Consider the following 13,785-nt stretch of genomic DNA (forward strand, 5'->3'; position numbering starts at 1 on the left):
CAACACTTGGATTCTTGATCGCAAATCATATCCGACTTTCCCATGATAGCAAGTTAGTAGAAAGATCCGCAGAACTCATCCATTTGAATAATCTGTTGTTTTATTCAGGAGGCAGCAAACATAGCGACGTTTTGACGTGAAGTCTTTTTTGTTATATTGGTTTCCTATGATAGAAGACAATGCAAGTCATGTGCAACCTGCAAGTCTTGTAGTTTGGCAGATATTTTTTACTGCCAAATCTCAGCTCTAAAATAGCTGTAGGACAGCAAGTTGCAGACAAGTTGTGAGACTGTTCTGAGACTTGCAGTAATGTGATGCATGTTGCCATGTAGCCCAAAACTTAATGTCTGTGAATAAGATGGGTTTAAAATTATTTTTTGCTCTTTTCGCATTTCCCATATCTAAAAAACAATATAGCGTATTTTTCACCTCATAAGAAGGTTTTTGAGGAGGAAAATAAGAAAAAAAACTTGACTTTGAACTAATGGTGGTCTGTGGATGGCACTGTTATGGGGGGATCTGTGAATGGCACTGTTATTGAGGGATCTGTGGATGGCACTGTTATGGGGGGGGATCGGTGGATGGCACTGTTATGGGGGGGATCGGTGGATGGCACGGTTATGGGGGGATCTGTGGATGGGACTATTATGGGGGGATCTGTGGATGGCACTGTTATGGGGGGGATCTGTGGATGGCACTGTTATGGGGGGGATCTGTGGATGGCACTGTTATGGGGGGGATCTGTGGATGGCACTGTTATGGGGGGGATCTGTGGATGGCACTGTTATGGGGGGGATCTGTGAATGGCACTGTTATTGAGGGATCTGTGGATGGCACTGTTATGGGGGGGATCGGTGGATGGCACTGTTATGGGGGGGATCGGTGGATGGCACTGTTATGGGGGGATCTGTGGATGGGACTATTATGGGGGGATCTGTGGATGGCACTGTTATGGGGGGGGTCTGTGGATGGCACTGTTATGGGGGGGATCTGTGGATGGCACTGTTATGGGGGGGATCTGTGGATGGCACTGTTATGGGGGGGATCTGTGGATGGCACTGTTATGGGGGGATCTGTGAATGGCACTGTTATTGAGGGATCTGTGGATGGCACTGTTATGGGGGGGGATCGGTGGATGGCACTGTTATGGGGGGGATCGGTGGATGGCACTGTTATGGGGGGATCTGTGGATGGGACTATTATGGGGGGATCTGTGGATGGCACTGTTATGGGGGGGATCTGTGGATGGCACTGTTATGGGGGGGATCTGTGGATGGCACTGTTATGGGGGGGATCTGTGGATGGCACTGTTATGGGGGCATCTGTGGATGGCACTGTTATGGGGGCATCTGTGGATGGCACTGTTATGGGGGGGATCTGTGGATGGCACTGTTATGGGGGGGATCTGTGGATGGCACTGTTATGGGGGCATCTGTGGATGACACATAAAGATGCTATATATGTGTCATCCACAGATATCCCCCATAACAGTGTCCCTGTGTACAGTAAATAGTGACCCTAAAACAAGGGGGGCCGGCAACTGGTGTTAAAATCGGTGCGGGGCTCGTTGCAGTCACTGTACTCTAATACACCAGGCCCCGTACATACCAGTATTCAGATGTAAACTGTAGGCAATTGATATGTTAACTGTAGGCAATCCATATTTAAACTACAAGATAGCGCAATCCGCGTACCTTAGTACTCACTATTGAACACCCGTACTTGCAGGCAGGCTTGCGGTCACACACTTCCTGGCGGCGCATGCTCCGCCTGCTTCATTAATAAAGTGGGCAGGGCATGTGCCGTGAGGAAGTGAGTAACTGGCCAGCCTGCCTGCAAATGGCAGCATTCGCCCCATAAGTCGCACTGCCATTCACTTTTGTGCGTCTTATGGGCTGAAAAATACGGTAGTTTTTCCTGATCTGTTGAATTTTAGTTCCTTCTTAGAAAGCGTTTTCAACATATAAAACATCAAAATGGCTTATCTCCTGTGTGACTTCTCTGATGAATATTAAGTCTGGTTTTAGTAGTAAAACATTTCTTAAATTCTAAACATGGATCCTGCTTCTCTCTTGTGTGAGTTCTCCTATGTTTAGCAAGACTGGATTGATCTGTGAAACATTTCTCACATTCTGAACATGAATATGGCTTTGCACCCGTGTGACTTCTTTCATGTATAACAAGATCTGCTTTCCTTCTATAACATTTCGTACATTCTGAACATGAATATGGTTTCTCTTCTGCGTGAATTATTTCATGTTTCGCAAGATATGATTTTTGTGTAAAACATTTCCCACATTCTGAACATGAATATGGTTTCTCTCCAGTGTGACTTTTCTCATGTCTAATAAGATGGGGTTTAACTCTAAAACATTTTCCACATTCTGAACATGAATATGGCTTCTCTCCTGCGTGAATTATTTCATGTTTCACAAGATATGATTTTTGTGTAAAACATTTCCCACATACTGAACATGAATATGGTTTCTCTACAGTGTGACTTTTCTCATGTCTAATAAGATAGGGTTTAACTTTAAAACATTTTCCACATTCTGAACATGAATATGGTTTCTCTCCAGTGTGACTTTTCTCATGTCTAATAAGATAGGGTTTAACTCTAAAACATTTTCCACATTCTGAACATGAATATGGCTTCTCTCCTGTGTGAATTCTCCCATGTATAACAAGACTTGATTTATCTGTAAAACATTTCCCACAATCTGAACATGAATATGGCTTCTCTCTTGTGTGAATTCTCATATGTATAACAAGTGTTGATTTATGAGTAAAACAGTTCCCACATTCTGAACATGAATATGGCTTTGCACCCGTGTGACGACATTCATGCATAACAAGATCTGCTTTCCTTCTATAACATTTCGTACATTCTGAACATGAATATGGTTTCTCTCCAGTGTGACTTTTTTCATGTCTAATAAGATAGGGTTTAACTCTAAAACATTTTCCACATTCTGAACATGAATATGGCTTCTCTCCTGTGTGACTTCTCTCATGTATAACAAGATTTGATTTATCTGTAAAACATTTCCCACAATCTGAACATGAATATGGCTTCTCTCCTGTGTGAATTCTCATATGTATAACAAGTGTTGATTTATGAGTAAAACAGTTCCCACATTCTGAACATGAATATGGTTTCTCTCCAGTGTGACTTTTCTCATGTCTAATAAGATGGGGTTTAACTCTAAAACATTTTCCACATTCTGAACATGAATATGGCTTCTCTCCTGTGTGAATTCTCCAATGTATAACAAGACTTGATTTATCTGTAAAACATTTCCCACATTCTGAACATGAATATGGCTTTACTCCTGTGTGAATTCTCTTATGTTTAACAAGATATGATTTTTTAGTAAAACATTTCCCACATTCTGAACATGAATATGGACTCTCTCCTGTGTGAATTAGCTCATGTTTAACACAATCTGATTTACTTGCAATGCATTTTCCATTATCCTGCTGTGTTGTGTGAATTCTTCTGTGTGTAGAAACTCTTGATTGTTCTGTAAACTCTTTACTACCCTGAAACCTTTTATCCCCTTTCTGACCTGTATTTTTGGTAACAATCTGTAATTGGTCAGGGGAAGGTTCCTCATGATGAGGGGGATTATATAATAGATCTGTACTGTGAAGTCCTGGGTGTAAATTAAGGGTAATGAGGTTTTCTCCTGAAGAGCGCTGCAGGACATATTCATCTTCTTCTTTGTAATTTAGTGATAATATAGCTTTGCCCTTAATAATTTTACTTGAATTCTCTGTGAAAAAAAAAGTGGAATTTGCAATTATTTTTCAAACCACAGAGTGGACAAACCTATAACATTCCTATTAGGCTGTAATTAGATACAGTCAGGTCCGTAAATATAGGGACATTGACACAATTCTAACATTTTTGGCTCTATGCACCAACACAATGGATTTGAAATGAAACGGACAAAATGTGCTTTACCTGCAGACTGTCAGCTTTAATTTGAGGGTATTTACATCCAAATCAGGTGAACGTGTAGGAATTACAACAGTTTCCATATGTGCCTCCCACTTGTTAAGGGACCAAAAGTTATGGGACAATTAGCTTCTCAGCTGTTACATGGCCGGTGTGTGTTATTCCCTCATTATCCCAATTACAATGAGCAGATACAAGGTCCAGAGTTCATTTCAAGTGTGCAATTTGCATTTGGAATCTGTTGCTGTCAACTCTCAAGATGAGATCCAAAGAGCTGTCACTATCAGTGAAGCAAGCCATCATTAGGCTGAAAAAACACAACAATCCCATCAGAGAGATAGCAAAAAACATTAGGCGTGGCCAAAACAACTGTTTGGAACATTCTTAAAAAGAAGGAACGCATCGGTGAGCTCAGCAACACCAAAAGACCCGGAAAACCACGGAAAATAACTGTGCTGGATAACCAAAGAATTCTTTCCCTGGTGAAGAAAAGACCCTTCACAACAGTTGGCCAGATCCAGAACACTCTCCAGGAGGTAGGTGTATGTGTGTCAAAGTCAACATTCAAGAGAAGACTTTACCAGAGTAAATACAGAGGGTTCACCACAAGATGTAAACCATTGGTGAACCTCAAAAACAGGAAGGCCAGATTAGAGTTTGCCAAACAACATCTAAAAAAGCCTTCACAGTTCTGTAACAACATCCTATGGACAGATGAGACCAAGATCAACTTGTACCAGAGTGATGGGAAGAGAAGAGTATGGAGAAGGAAAGGAACTGCTCATGATCCTAAGCATACCACCTCATCAGTGAAGCATGGTGGTGGTAGTGTCATGGCGTGGGCATGTATGGCTGCCAATGGAACTGGTTCTCTTGTATTTATTGATGATGTGACTGCTGACAAAAGCAGCAGGATGAATTCTGAAGTGTTTTGGGCAATATTATCTGCTCATATTCAGTCACATGCTTCATAACTCATTGGACGGCGCTTCACAGTGCAGATGGACAATGACCCAAAGCATACTGCAAAAGCAACCAAAGAGTTTAAGGGAAAGAAGTGGAATGTTCTGCAATGGCCAAGTCAATCACCTGACCTGAATCCGATTGAGCATTTCACTTGCTGAAGACAAAACTGAAGGGAAAATGCCCCAAGAACAAACAGGAACTGGAGACAGTGGCAGTAGAGGCCTGGCAGAGCATCACCAGGGATGAAACCAGCGTCTGGTGATGTCTATGCGTTCCAGACTTCAGGTTATAATTGACTGCAAAGGATTTGCAACCAAGTAGTAAAAAGTGAAAGTTTGATTTATGATTATTATTCTGTCCCATTACTTTTGGTCCATTAACAAGTGGGAGGCACAGATGCAAACTGCTGTAATTCCTACACCGTTCACCTGATTTGGATGTAAATCCCCTCAGATTACAGCTGACGGTCTGCAGGTAAAGCACATCTTGTTTGTTTCATTTCAAATCCATTGTGGTGGTGTATAGAGCCAAAAATGTTAGAATTGTGTCGATGTCCCAATATTTATGGACCTGACTGTATATGGTATAAACCAGCTCTGCCTCTAATGCCACCAGATGTCAGGTAGCTATCCTATAAGTCAGGGTCCGACCTTTTAAACAGGTCTTGAGGCGTGACTTGGATAATAATTAGGTCAGCATCATTAATGCTCAGTAGATGCAGTCTCCCAGGTCCTGCAGTGAGATCCTCCTTCCTCCAGCAGCAGGTTCAGTGTGTAATTACAGCTCCTGTTATTTTACTGCAGCCTGGACTAAGCTTGTGTGAGACAGCGGGGGCGGAGGTACACTGAGAGGAGCACGGCACTTATAGGGGGTGTCTCACTTCAGCAAATAGCATTTATTATGTAGAGGAAGTTAATAAAAGCCACTTACTAATGTATTCTGATTGTCCATATTGCTTCCTTTGCTGGCTAGATTCATTTTTCCATCACATTATACACTGCTCGTTTCCATGGTTATGACCACCCTCTAATCCAGCATCGGTGGTCGTGCATGCAAACTATAGGGAAAAGCACTAGCACGGTACGAACCACCAGAGAGGCCGGCGCTTTTTCCTATAGTGTGCAAGCATGACCGCCCCTGATGAATTGCAGGGTGGTTGTAACCATGGAAACGAGCAGTGCATAATGTGATGGAAAAATGAATCCAGCCAGCAAAGGAAGCAATATGAATAATTACAATACATTAGTAAGTGGTTTGTATTAACTTCCTCTACATAGTAAAGGCTATTTGCTGAAGTAAGACAACCCCTTTAAGGAACAGATGGACGCTGGGAAGACACAGAGTGAGAAACGAAAATGGGAAATCGCTATGACCTCAAAGGGTTTAGACTGTAATGCGTTTTGCACACGCATGAGAAAAATCGTGCATGTTTGGTACCCAAACCCGAACTTCTTCACAAAACTTCGGGCTTGGGATCGGTGTTCTGTAGATTGTATTATTTTCCCTTATAACATGGTTATAAGGGAAAATAATAGCATTCTGAATACAGAATGCATAGTATAATAGTGCTGGAGGGGTTAAAAAAAATAATTAAACTCACCTTAGTCCACTTGATCGCGCAGCCGGCATCTCTTCTGTCTCCTTCTTTGCTGATTGCAGTAACAGGACCTGTGGTGACGTCACTCCGGTCATCACATGGTCCATCACCATGGTAAAAGATCATGTGACGGACCATGTGATGACACCACAGGTCCTGTTACTGCAATCAGCAAAGACTGAGACAGAAGAAAAGCCGGGCTGCGCGATCAAGTGGACTAAGGTGAGTTTAATTTTTTTTTTAACCCCTCCAGCGCTATTGTACTATGCATTCTGTATTCAGAATGCTATTATTTTCCCTGCTATTATTTTCCCGGGTCTCCATCCCGATCGTCTCCTAGCAACCGTGCGTGAAAATCGCACCGCATCTGCACTTGCTTGCGGATGCTTGCGATTTTTACGCAACCCCATTCATTTCTATGGGGCCTGCGTTACGTGAAAAACGCACAAAATAGAGCTTGCTGCGATTTTCACGCAACGCACAAGTGATGTGAACAGCCCCATAGAAATTAATGAGTCGGGATTCAGTGCGGGTGCAATGCGTTCAACTCATGCATCGCATCCACGCGGAAAACTCGCCCGTGTGAAAGGGGCCTAAGTGTATGGACACGACAATGCGGTCTGTATAGCCTAATGGCCGCACAGTCCCCAGACCTCAGGTTTATAGACCTCTTCAGGATGCAGTGGAATAGACAGAGTGAGGTCATCAATCAGAACCTGTAATAAAGGTCTCCAGCACCTTGTTGGGTCCATTACACTAAGAATTCAGGATGTTCTAAGGGGAACGAGGGTCCTATCAAGAATTAAGACGGTGGAGCTAATGACGTGTCCTGTGAGTGCAGGTGACCATCACTGAGACGTCTGTGTCTGTACAATAATCACATGTGACATCGGAGCTTCCTGATAATCATGGAGCTGAGGACAGGAGTGCACCAGAAGGAAGGAACAAACACAACAAACAAACAGCTCTAACCACTTAATGACTAGGCTGGTTGTCATTTAATGTCCATTTTTTTGAATTCTCATTGTTATATTCCAAGACATCAAACTTTTATATTTGTGTCTGTGGCCGTACGAGGACTTGTGTTTTGTGACATGAGTTGTACATTTCAATGGAACCATTAAGGCTGAGTTCACACCAGCGTGCAGGACTTTTTCTGAGCGTAAACCTAACGGACCCCATTATAGTCTATGGGGTTCGTAGGCTCCGCTCGTCTCAGTTATGTGCCCAATCCGTCCTTTCCGTTCTCCTGCTCCTATAACGGAGCAGGAGAACGGAAAGGCTGAACGCTGATGTGAACGAGGCCTTACTTGTAATTTATTGTTTTGCTTTTATTTTTTATAACAACATAAAAATCCCTGCAATTGTCTCATTTTGTTTCTATTTTTTGCTGTTTTCTTTGGCGTGTCTAAAGAAATAAGTGTCACATTCTGTCTAAGGGGGCGGGGCAACACAGAGGGGAAGTCACATGGTCGGCAGATGTCAGCTGGATAAGGGGAAGACTTTATCAGAATCACTTTCTCCATTCATGATTCCATACCTGTGGTGACATCTCCTGGAATGTCCTCCTCCACCTCACTCTTACACGGGGGATCGCCCATCATCCTCTCTTCTTCATCCTCCACTTTAATATCAGTCAGATCTTCCCCCTGATTTGTCACCTGTAACAATTCAGTACAATACAGCAGACAGGTGGGAAATCTAACAGATCCACATGAGAGACCCCCACAATCTATGACCCCTCTATGACTGCAGGACCCCCCTATATAGATGTGTATAGGGCTCAGCTCCATCTACCTGAGGATTCTCTGGGACCTTCTCCTCTGGACAGTCCTGGGAATACAGAGGACGGGGACATCTCTCTGGTGGATTTCTCCTCCTGGATCCATCTGTGGAGACACAAGCACACAGTGACTGAACACATGGCCTCCTGTAGATCTGTCTATAGATCAGACTCTTCTCTCAGCTCCTTCACTTCTAGGTTTAGTGATCAAGAGTAAATAATATTATGCTCCTCACCACCTGTGCCGAGATGCCCACAATGGGCCCCTGAGCATCTGAAAAGGAGCAATGGTAGAATAAACATGATCTGAAGAATCACATTACATCATGTGGATGGCGAAGTGCATGTGCGAGCCACGTACCTGGGAAACAGATAGCACTATGGGAAGAAGACAAGCTGGTGAGGGCAATACGATGCTCTGGGCAATGTTCTTCTAAAAAACCTTGTCTCCTGGCATCATGTGGATGTGACATGTACCACCAAGTACCACCCTTCATGGCAGTAGTGCCCCCTAATAGCGTTGCCCTCTTTCAGCAGGATAATGTCAGGATACACTGCAAAAACTGTCCAGGACTGAGGAACATCACAAAGAGATGAAGGTCATGACCCGTCTCCAGATGCCCAGATCTCAAGTTGATCGTCATCTGTGGGATGTGCTGAAAAATGTCCGATCCATGGAAAATGCAATGATCAGAGATACTGCTCTCCCCTTGTCTGAAGACATGGGCTATGGTCACTGAAGGAACGTGAGGAGAATCGCTCTAAACTTCTCCCATGGTGAGAATCCTCCTCCTGACCCATATTCTACCTCCCCTGAAGAGGGAAAGATGCCGGTAGCTCCCATCCTGACCGACTTGTATCTGAGGCAGTTACTATGGGATTCCTTTTACCCATTGACCTCCATTCTGTCTATTAGACCTTTTGTGTCCTGTTCGCCATAATGTTTCTTTACTGTGAGGGGCACTGATGGCGGTTGTGCAGGGGAAGGAGTCGCACCATTTGGGGGGAATGTATTAAGACTGGCGCTTCTTAATCCAGTGTAACTAGTGAACCCGCTGGAGTACAATGCTCCCGGATTATGAAGAGGTAATGATTCTGGAGCATCTTCAGGAGTTCTTTGTGGCTGAGAAAGAAATCTAGGGCTGCTCAGGACCTGGAGATGACTTCTGGTCTAACATGCACCAGTTTTCTGTGCACATGCTGTTAAATGATTTGGGCCGCAGAGATGTTGGTGCAGGGGAAACACAGGAGGCGCCACTGAGCGACTGCAGGTCTGAGACAAGCCGGAGAGGGAGCACCATAAGAGAAATACAAAACTGCAGCTGAGTTACATCTCACCACCTCAGACATGTTGCAGTATCTTCTGGATGGGTCATCAGTATCTGATCAGCGAGGATCTGACACCCGGGACCCTTGTAGAGTAACCTAAGCCACTGGACATGTTCATCGGTCACATGGCCTAGGAGCTCCGTCCTATTGAAGTGAATGAGGCTGAGCTGTGATACCAAGCACAACCACTATACAATGTGCAGCGCTGCGCTGGGTGAGCTCTGCGGAGGCTGCGGTGGTGATAGGAGCGTCGCTGCCTCCTCAAATAGCTGATCGGTGAGGGTCCCCGGGGTCTGACCCCCGCTGATCAGACAGATGACCTATAGTGAGGATAGGTCATCAGTATAAAAATGTCAGAAAACCCCTTCAAATGTACAGAAGACTTGCAGCTCCATAATTCAGATCCCGGAGGTTCCTCTTTCCTGGCCAGTATGGAGACAGTCCATGTTGTGGTCATGGACATCAAGGTGAGACATGGTGATCACTCTCATCAGTGATCAGATATAACCAGGCCTATGAGTATAAACATAACATCATATAAACTGCCACCAATAGTCGGATCTCCTCAGACGTTCTGCGAGCTGTTGTGTTGTGGTCACTATAGGAAACATAAACCGTCCTCTCAGCTAATGTGCTCCATAGTATGGAGACGCCGAATCCTGACATCTCACCACCTGACAATGGCCCCCAGGTCTCCGATCTTAGCGCCAGGTCACTGGACTGACACCAGCATGGAGCTACAGCGCAGTGATAATACGTTCTGAGACCGAGCAGAACCCGAGCTTCTCCACACTCATGTAGACAGGACCTGGCCGCTCCTTATAGAAGCCACTGGACTGCCCCCTGCAGGTCACTGCTGAATAGCTGGGGGCTGTTACCATAGTAACACATGGCACCGGGGTTCTGTGCACCACGTGTTACTATAGGACTGTAGCACTGACACCTCTGTCTTCTCCAAGTACTGCAGATGCTGTGTATTATAGAGCAGCCATCTATTGTGGGGGAGGGCAGAGATAGTCAGTGTAAGGCCTTGTTCACACCACGTCTGTACATGTCACTGCACACACGTGTACACACTGCACATGGCGGCTCTTACCCTGTGATATAAGAGGCTGGTGCTCCTCCATTACATGTCACTGCACACACGTGTACACACTGCACATGACGGCTCTTACCTTGTGATATAAGAGGCTGGTGCTCCTCCATTACATGTCACTGCACACACGTGTATACACTGCACATGACGGCTCTTACCTTGTGATATAAGAGGCTGGTGCTCCTCCATCACATGTCACTGCACACACGTGTATACACTGCACATGACGGCTCTTACCCTGTGATATAAGAGGCTGGTGCTCCTCCACTACATGTCACTGCACACACGTGTATACACTGCACATGACGGGTCTTACCTTGTGATATAAGAGGCTGGTGCTCCTCCATCATGTCACTGCACACACGTGTATACACTGCACATGACGGGTCTTACCTTGTGATATAAGAGGCTGGTGCTCCTCCATCACATGTCACTGCACACACGTGTATACACTGCACATGACGGCTCTTACCTTGTGATATAAGAGGCTGGTGCTCCTCCATTACATGTCACTGCACACACGTGTATACACTGCACATGACGGCTCTTACCTTGTGATATAAGAGGCTGGTGCTCCTCCATTACAGGTCACTGTACACACGTGTATACACTGCACATGACGGCTCTTACCCTGTGATATAAGAGGCCGGTGCTCCTCCATTACATGTCACTGCACACACGTGTATACACTGCACATGACGGCTCTTACCTTGTGATATAAGAGGCTGGTGCTCCTCCATTACATGTCACTGCACACACGTGTATACACTGCACATGACGACTCTTACCCTGTGATATAAGAGGCTGGTGCTCCTCCATTACATGTCACTGCACACACGTGTACACACTGCACATGATGGGTCTTACCCTGTGATATAAGAGGCTGGTGCTCCTCCATCATGGCCTCCTTGTACAGGTCCTTGTGTCCTTCTATATACTCCCACTCCTCCATGGAGAAATAGACAGTGACGTCTTGACACCTTATAGGAACCTGACAACACAATGACACCGTCATCACCCAGACCCCTCCAGTGCTGTTACTGGAGAATGTCCCTGCATTCCCAGCAGTGTCACCTCTCCAGTCAGCAGCTCCATCATCTTGTGGGTGAGTTCTAGGATCTTCTGCTCATGTATCAGGGGGTGAGGGGGAGGCTCTGTGATGGGGTGAGGGGTCCTGCTCCGCCCTCCTGACTCCTGGAGATGGATGATGGGAGTCACACAGTCCCCCGATGTCTTCTTCACTATTGTGTACTCCTGTGGATGGAGAGAGACACTTAGGGAATAAACCCTTCAGGGGCCATGTGCTCTCCTCCGGCCCTCTCCTCCTGGTACAACGTGCCTACTTACCTTCTCATGGCTCCTACAACATGCCTATTGGTCACTGGTCACATGATACATCACTCACCATACTGGGGGCTGATCTTCAGGTTCTCAGTCATTTGGAAGGTCTGGAGGCCGTTCTCCAGGACCCTGGACTCTTCCTATCACTTCCTATGATGGATTCTCCTTCCCGATGTCTGACTTGTTACAGAATACAATAAAGAGGAGAGAAATCTAGAAAAGTTTACCTCTCCGCTCAGCAGGGAGATGATCTCCAAGGTGAGGTCTAATATTCTTCTGCTGATCTCCTTCCTGTCCATCCTTGGTGGTCATTCAGGAGAAGAGGAGAGAACTGGAGGAGCTGGAGGCTTCTAGTACTGCAGGCACCTTTATGAGAAGAGGAGAGGAAATCATCCAGGGGACAAGACCAGATGTCACCTCCAGAACCGCACTTCCTGAGCCTGGAGGGGCCCCGCTTCTCAGGGCCCCCAGCACATGGATTCCAGGGGCCCCAACATGGAGATTTCTGGTGGCTCCACAGGAGATAAATGTCTGATAGATGCAGGTCCCACCTCTGGGCTGTGCTCAGCTGTGTCCAGAACTCCTAGAGAAGAGACTGGAGAGAGCTGAGCTCAGGCCGGGCCCCCCTCCATTCATTCTCCTCCTGGAGGCAGGGGCCCCTCACCAGGACAGTCAGGGGCCAGTGAAGGATGACAACCCCCACTATCCTCACTACTCCCCCCATCATACTAAGCTGAGGAGCGGAGAAGGATTCCTTGTGTGTAATGGAGGAGAATCTCCAGAGGTGACATGTCTGAGCTCTCCACCACACTGTCTCCTCACAGCTCATCTTACCTGCAGGCTGGAGGAATGGCTGATACCAGAGAGAACAAGAGCCCTGACTACCGACCAGGACCTGCCCAGTGTCTGCTGCACTGCCAGAGCTGAAGGACCTGGGTGACGTCACAGTCATGTGATCATTGCAGGGGGCGGAGCTCAGGAGAGGAGGGGGTTAAGTACCTGGGGTGATGTCACCAACATGTGATCCGTGAAGGGGGCGGGGCTCAGCAGTGGAGAGAAATAGAAGTGTTGAAGGACCTATGGTGACCTCACCGTCATGTGATCAGTGCAGGGGGCGGGGCTCAGTAGTAGAGAGTGTAGGACAGGGGTAGGAAACCTCAGACACTGCAGCTGTTGTAAAACTACAACTCCCAGCATGCATACTTGCTCTGCTCTTCTAAGAAATTTCATAGGAATGAATGGAGCATGCTGGGAATTGTAGTTTCACAACAGCTGGCGTGCTGAAGGCTGCTGACCCCTGGAGTAGGAGGTGTTGTAAGACCTGGGATGAAGACACCTACATGTGATCAGTTCCTTACCCACTGAGCCCCGCCCCCTGCACCGATCACATGACAGTGACATCACCCCAGGTCCTTCACCACCTCCTCTCCTGAGCCCCGCCCCCTGCACTGATCACATGACGGTGACTTAACTCCAGGTCCTTTTTATGTTTATGGTACATTGATGATATATTTCTTGTTTGGTTGTTACTGAGTCACAGTTCCAGGGTTTTGCGCAGTAGCTTACCCTTAAAGGGGTTTTCCCATCACAGACAATGGGGTATATCGCTAGGCTATGCCCCCATTGTCTGATAGGTGCAGGTCCCACCTCTGAGACCCGAACCTACACAGAGAACGGAGAGTGGAGGCTGGAGGACCCCGGGTTTCCTAGGG

The 13,785-nt window shown here is 46.2% G+C and overlaps 1 protein-coding gene across 1 annotated transcript; it reads right to left on the reverse strand.

Annotated features, from left to right (window-relative positions):
- Window positions 1-1,395: 1,395 nt before the first annotated feature.
- LOC122930485 (gastrula zinc finger protein XlCGF26.1-like) lies at window positions 1,396-8,804 on the reverse strand. The gene is made up of 3 exons (XM_044283928.1): window positions 8,669-8,804; window positions 8,065-8,121; window positions 1,396-3,776 (listed from the first exon to the last, which is right to left on the reverse strand). Exons 1-3 carry the CDS (start codon window positions 8,802-8,804, stop codon window positions 1,972-1,974), a joined length of 1,998 nt encoding a protein of 665 aa, XP_044139863.1. The 3' UTR covers window positions 1,396-1,971.
- Window positions 8,805-13,785: the final 4,981 nt, after the last annotated feature.

This window comes from Bufo gargarizans, chromosome 1, assembly GCF_014858855.1.
Source record: "Bufo gargarizans isolate SCDJY-AF-19 chromosome 1, ASM1485885v1, whole genome shotgun sequence".
Taxonomy (NCBI): domain Eukaryota; kingdom Metazoa; phylum Chordata; class Amphibia; order Anura; family Bufonidae; genus Bufo; species Bufo gargarizans.

Excerpts from the sequence above, each read along its gene's own strand:
- LOC122930485 (XM_044283928.1), bottom strand. The coding sequence starts at position 8,804 with ATGAAGGGTGGTACTTGGTGGTACATGTCACATCCACATGATGCCAGG. Across the intron at positions 8,122-8,668 it reads TAGTGCTATCTGTTTCCCAG|GCGATCCCCCGTGTAAGAGT; the intron begins GTACGTGGCTCG and ends AGAGGATGATGG. Across the intron at positions 3,777-8,064 it reads TCCAGGAGATGTCACCACAG|AGAATTCAAGTAAAATTATT; the intron begins GTATGGAATCAT and ends TTTTTTTCACAG.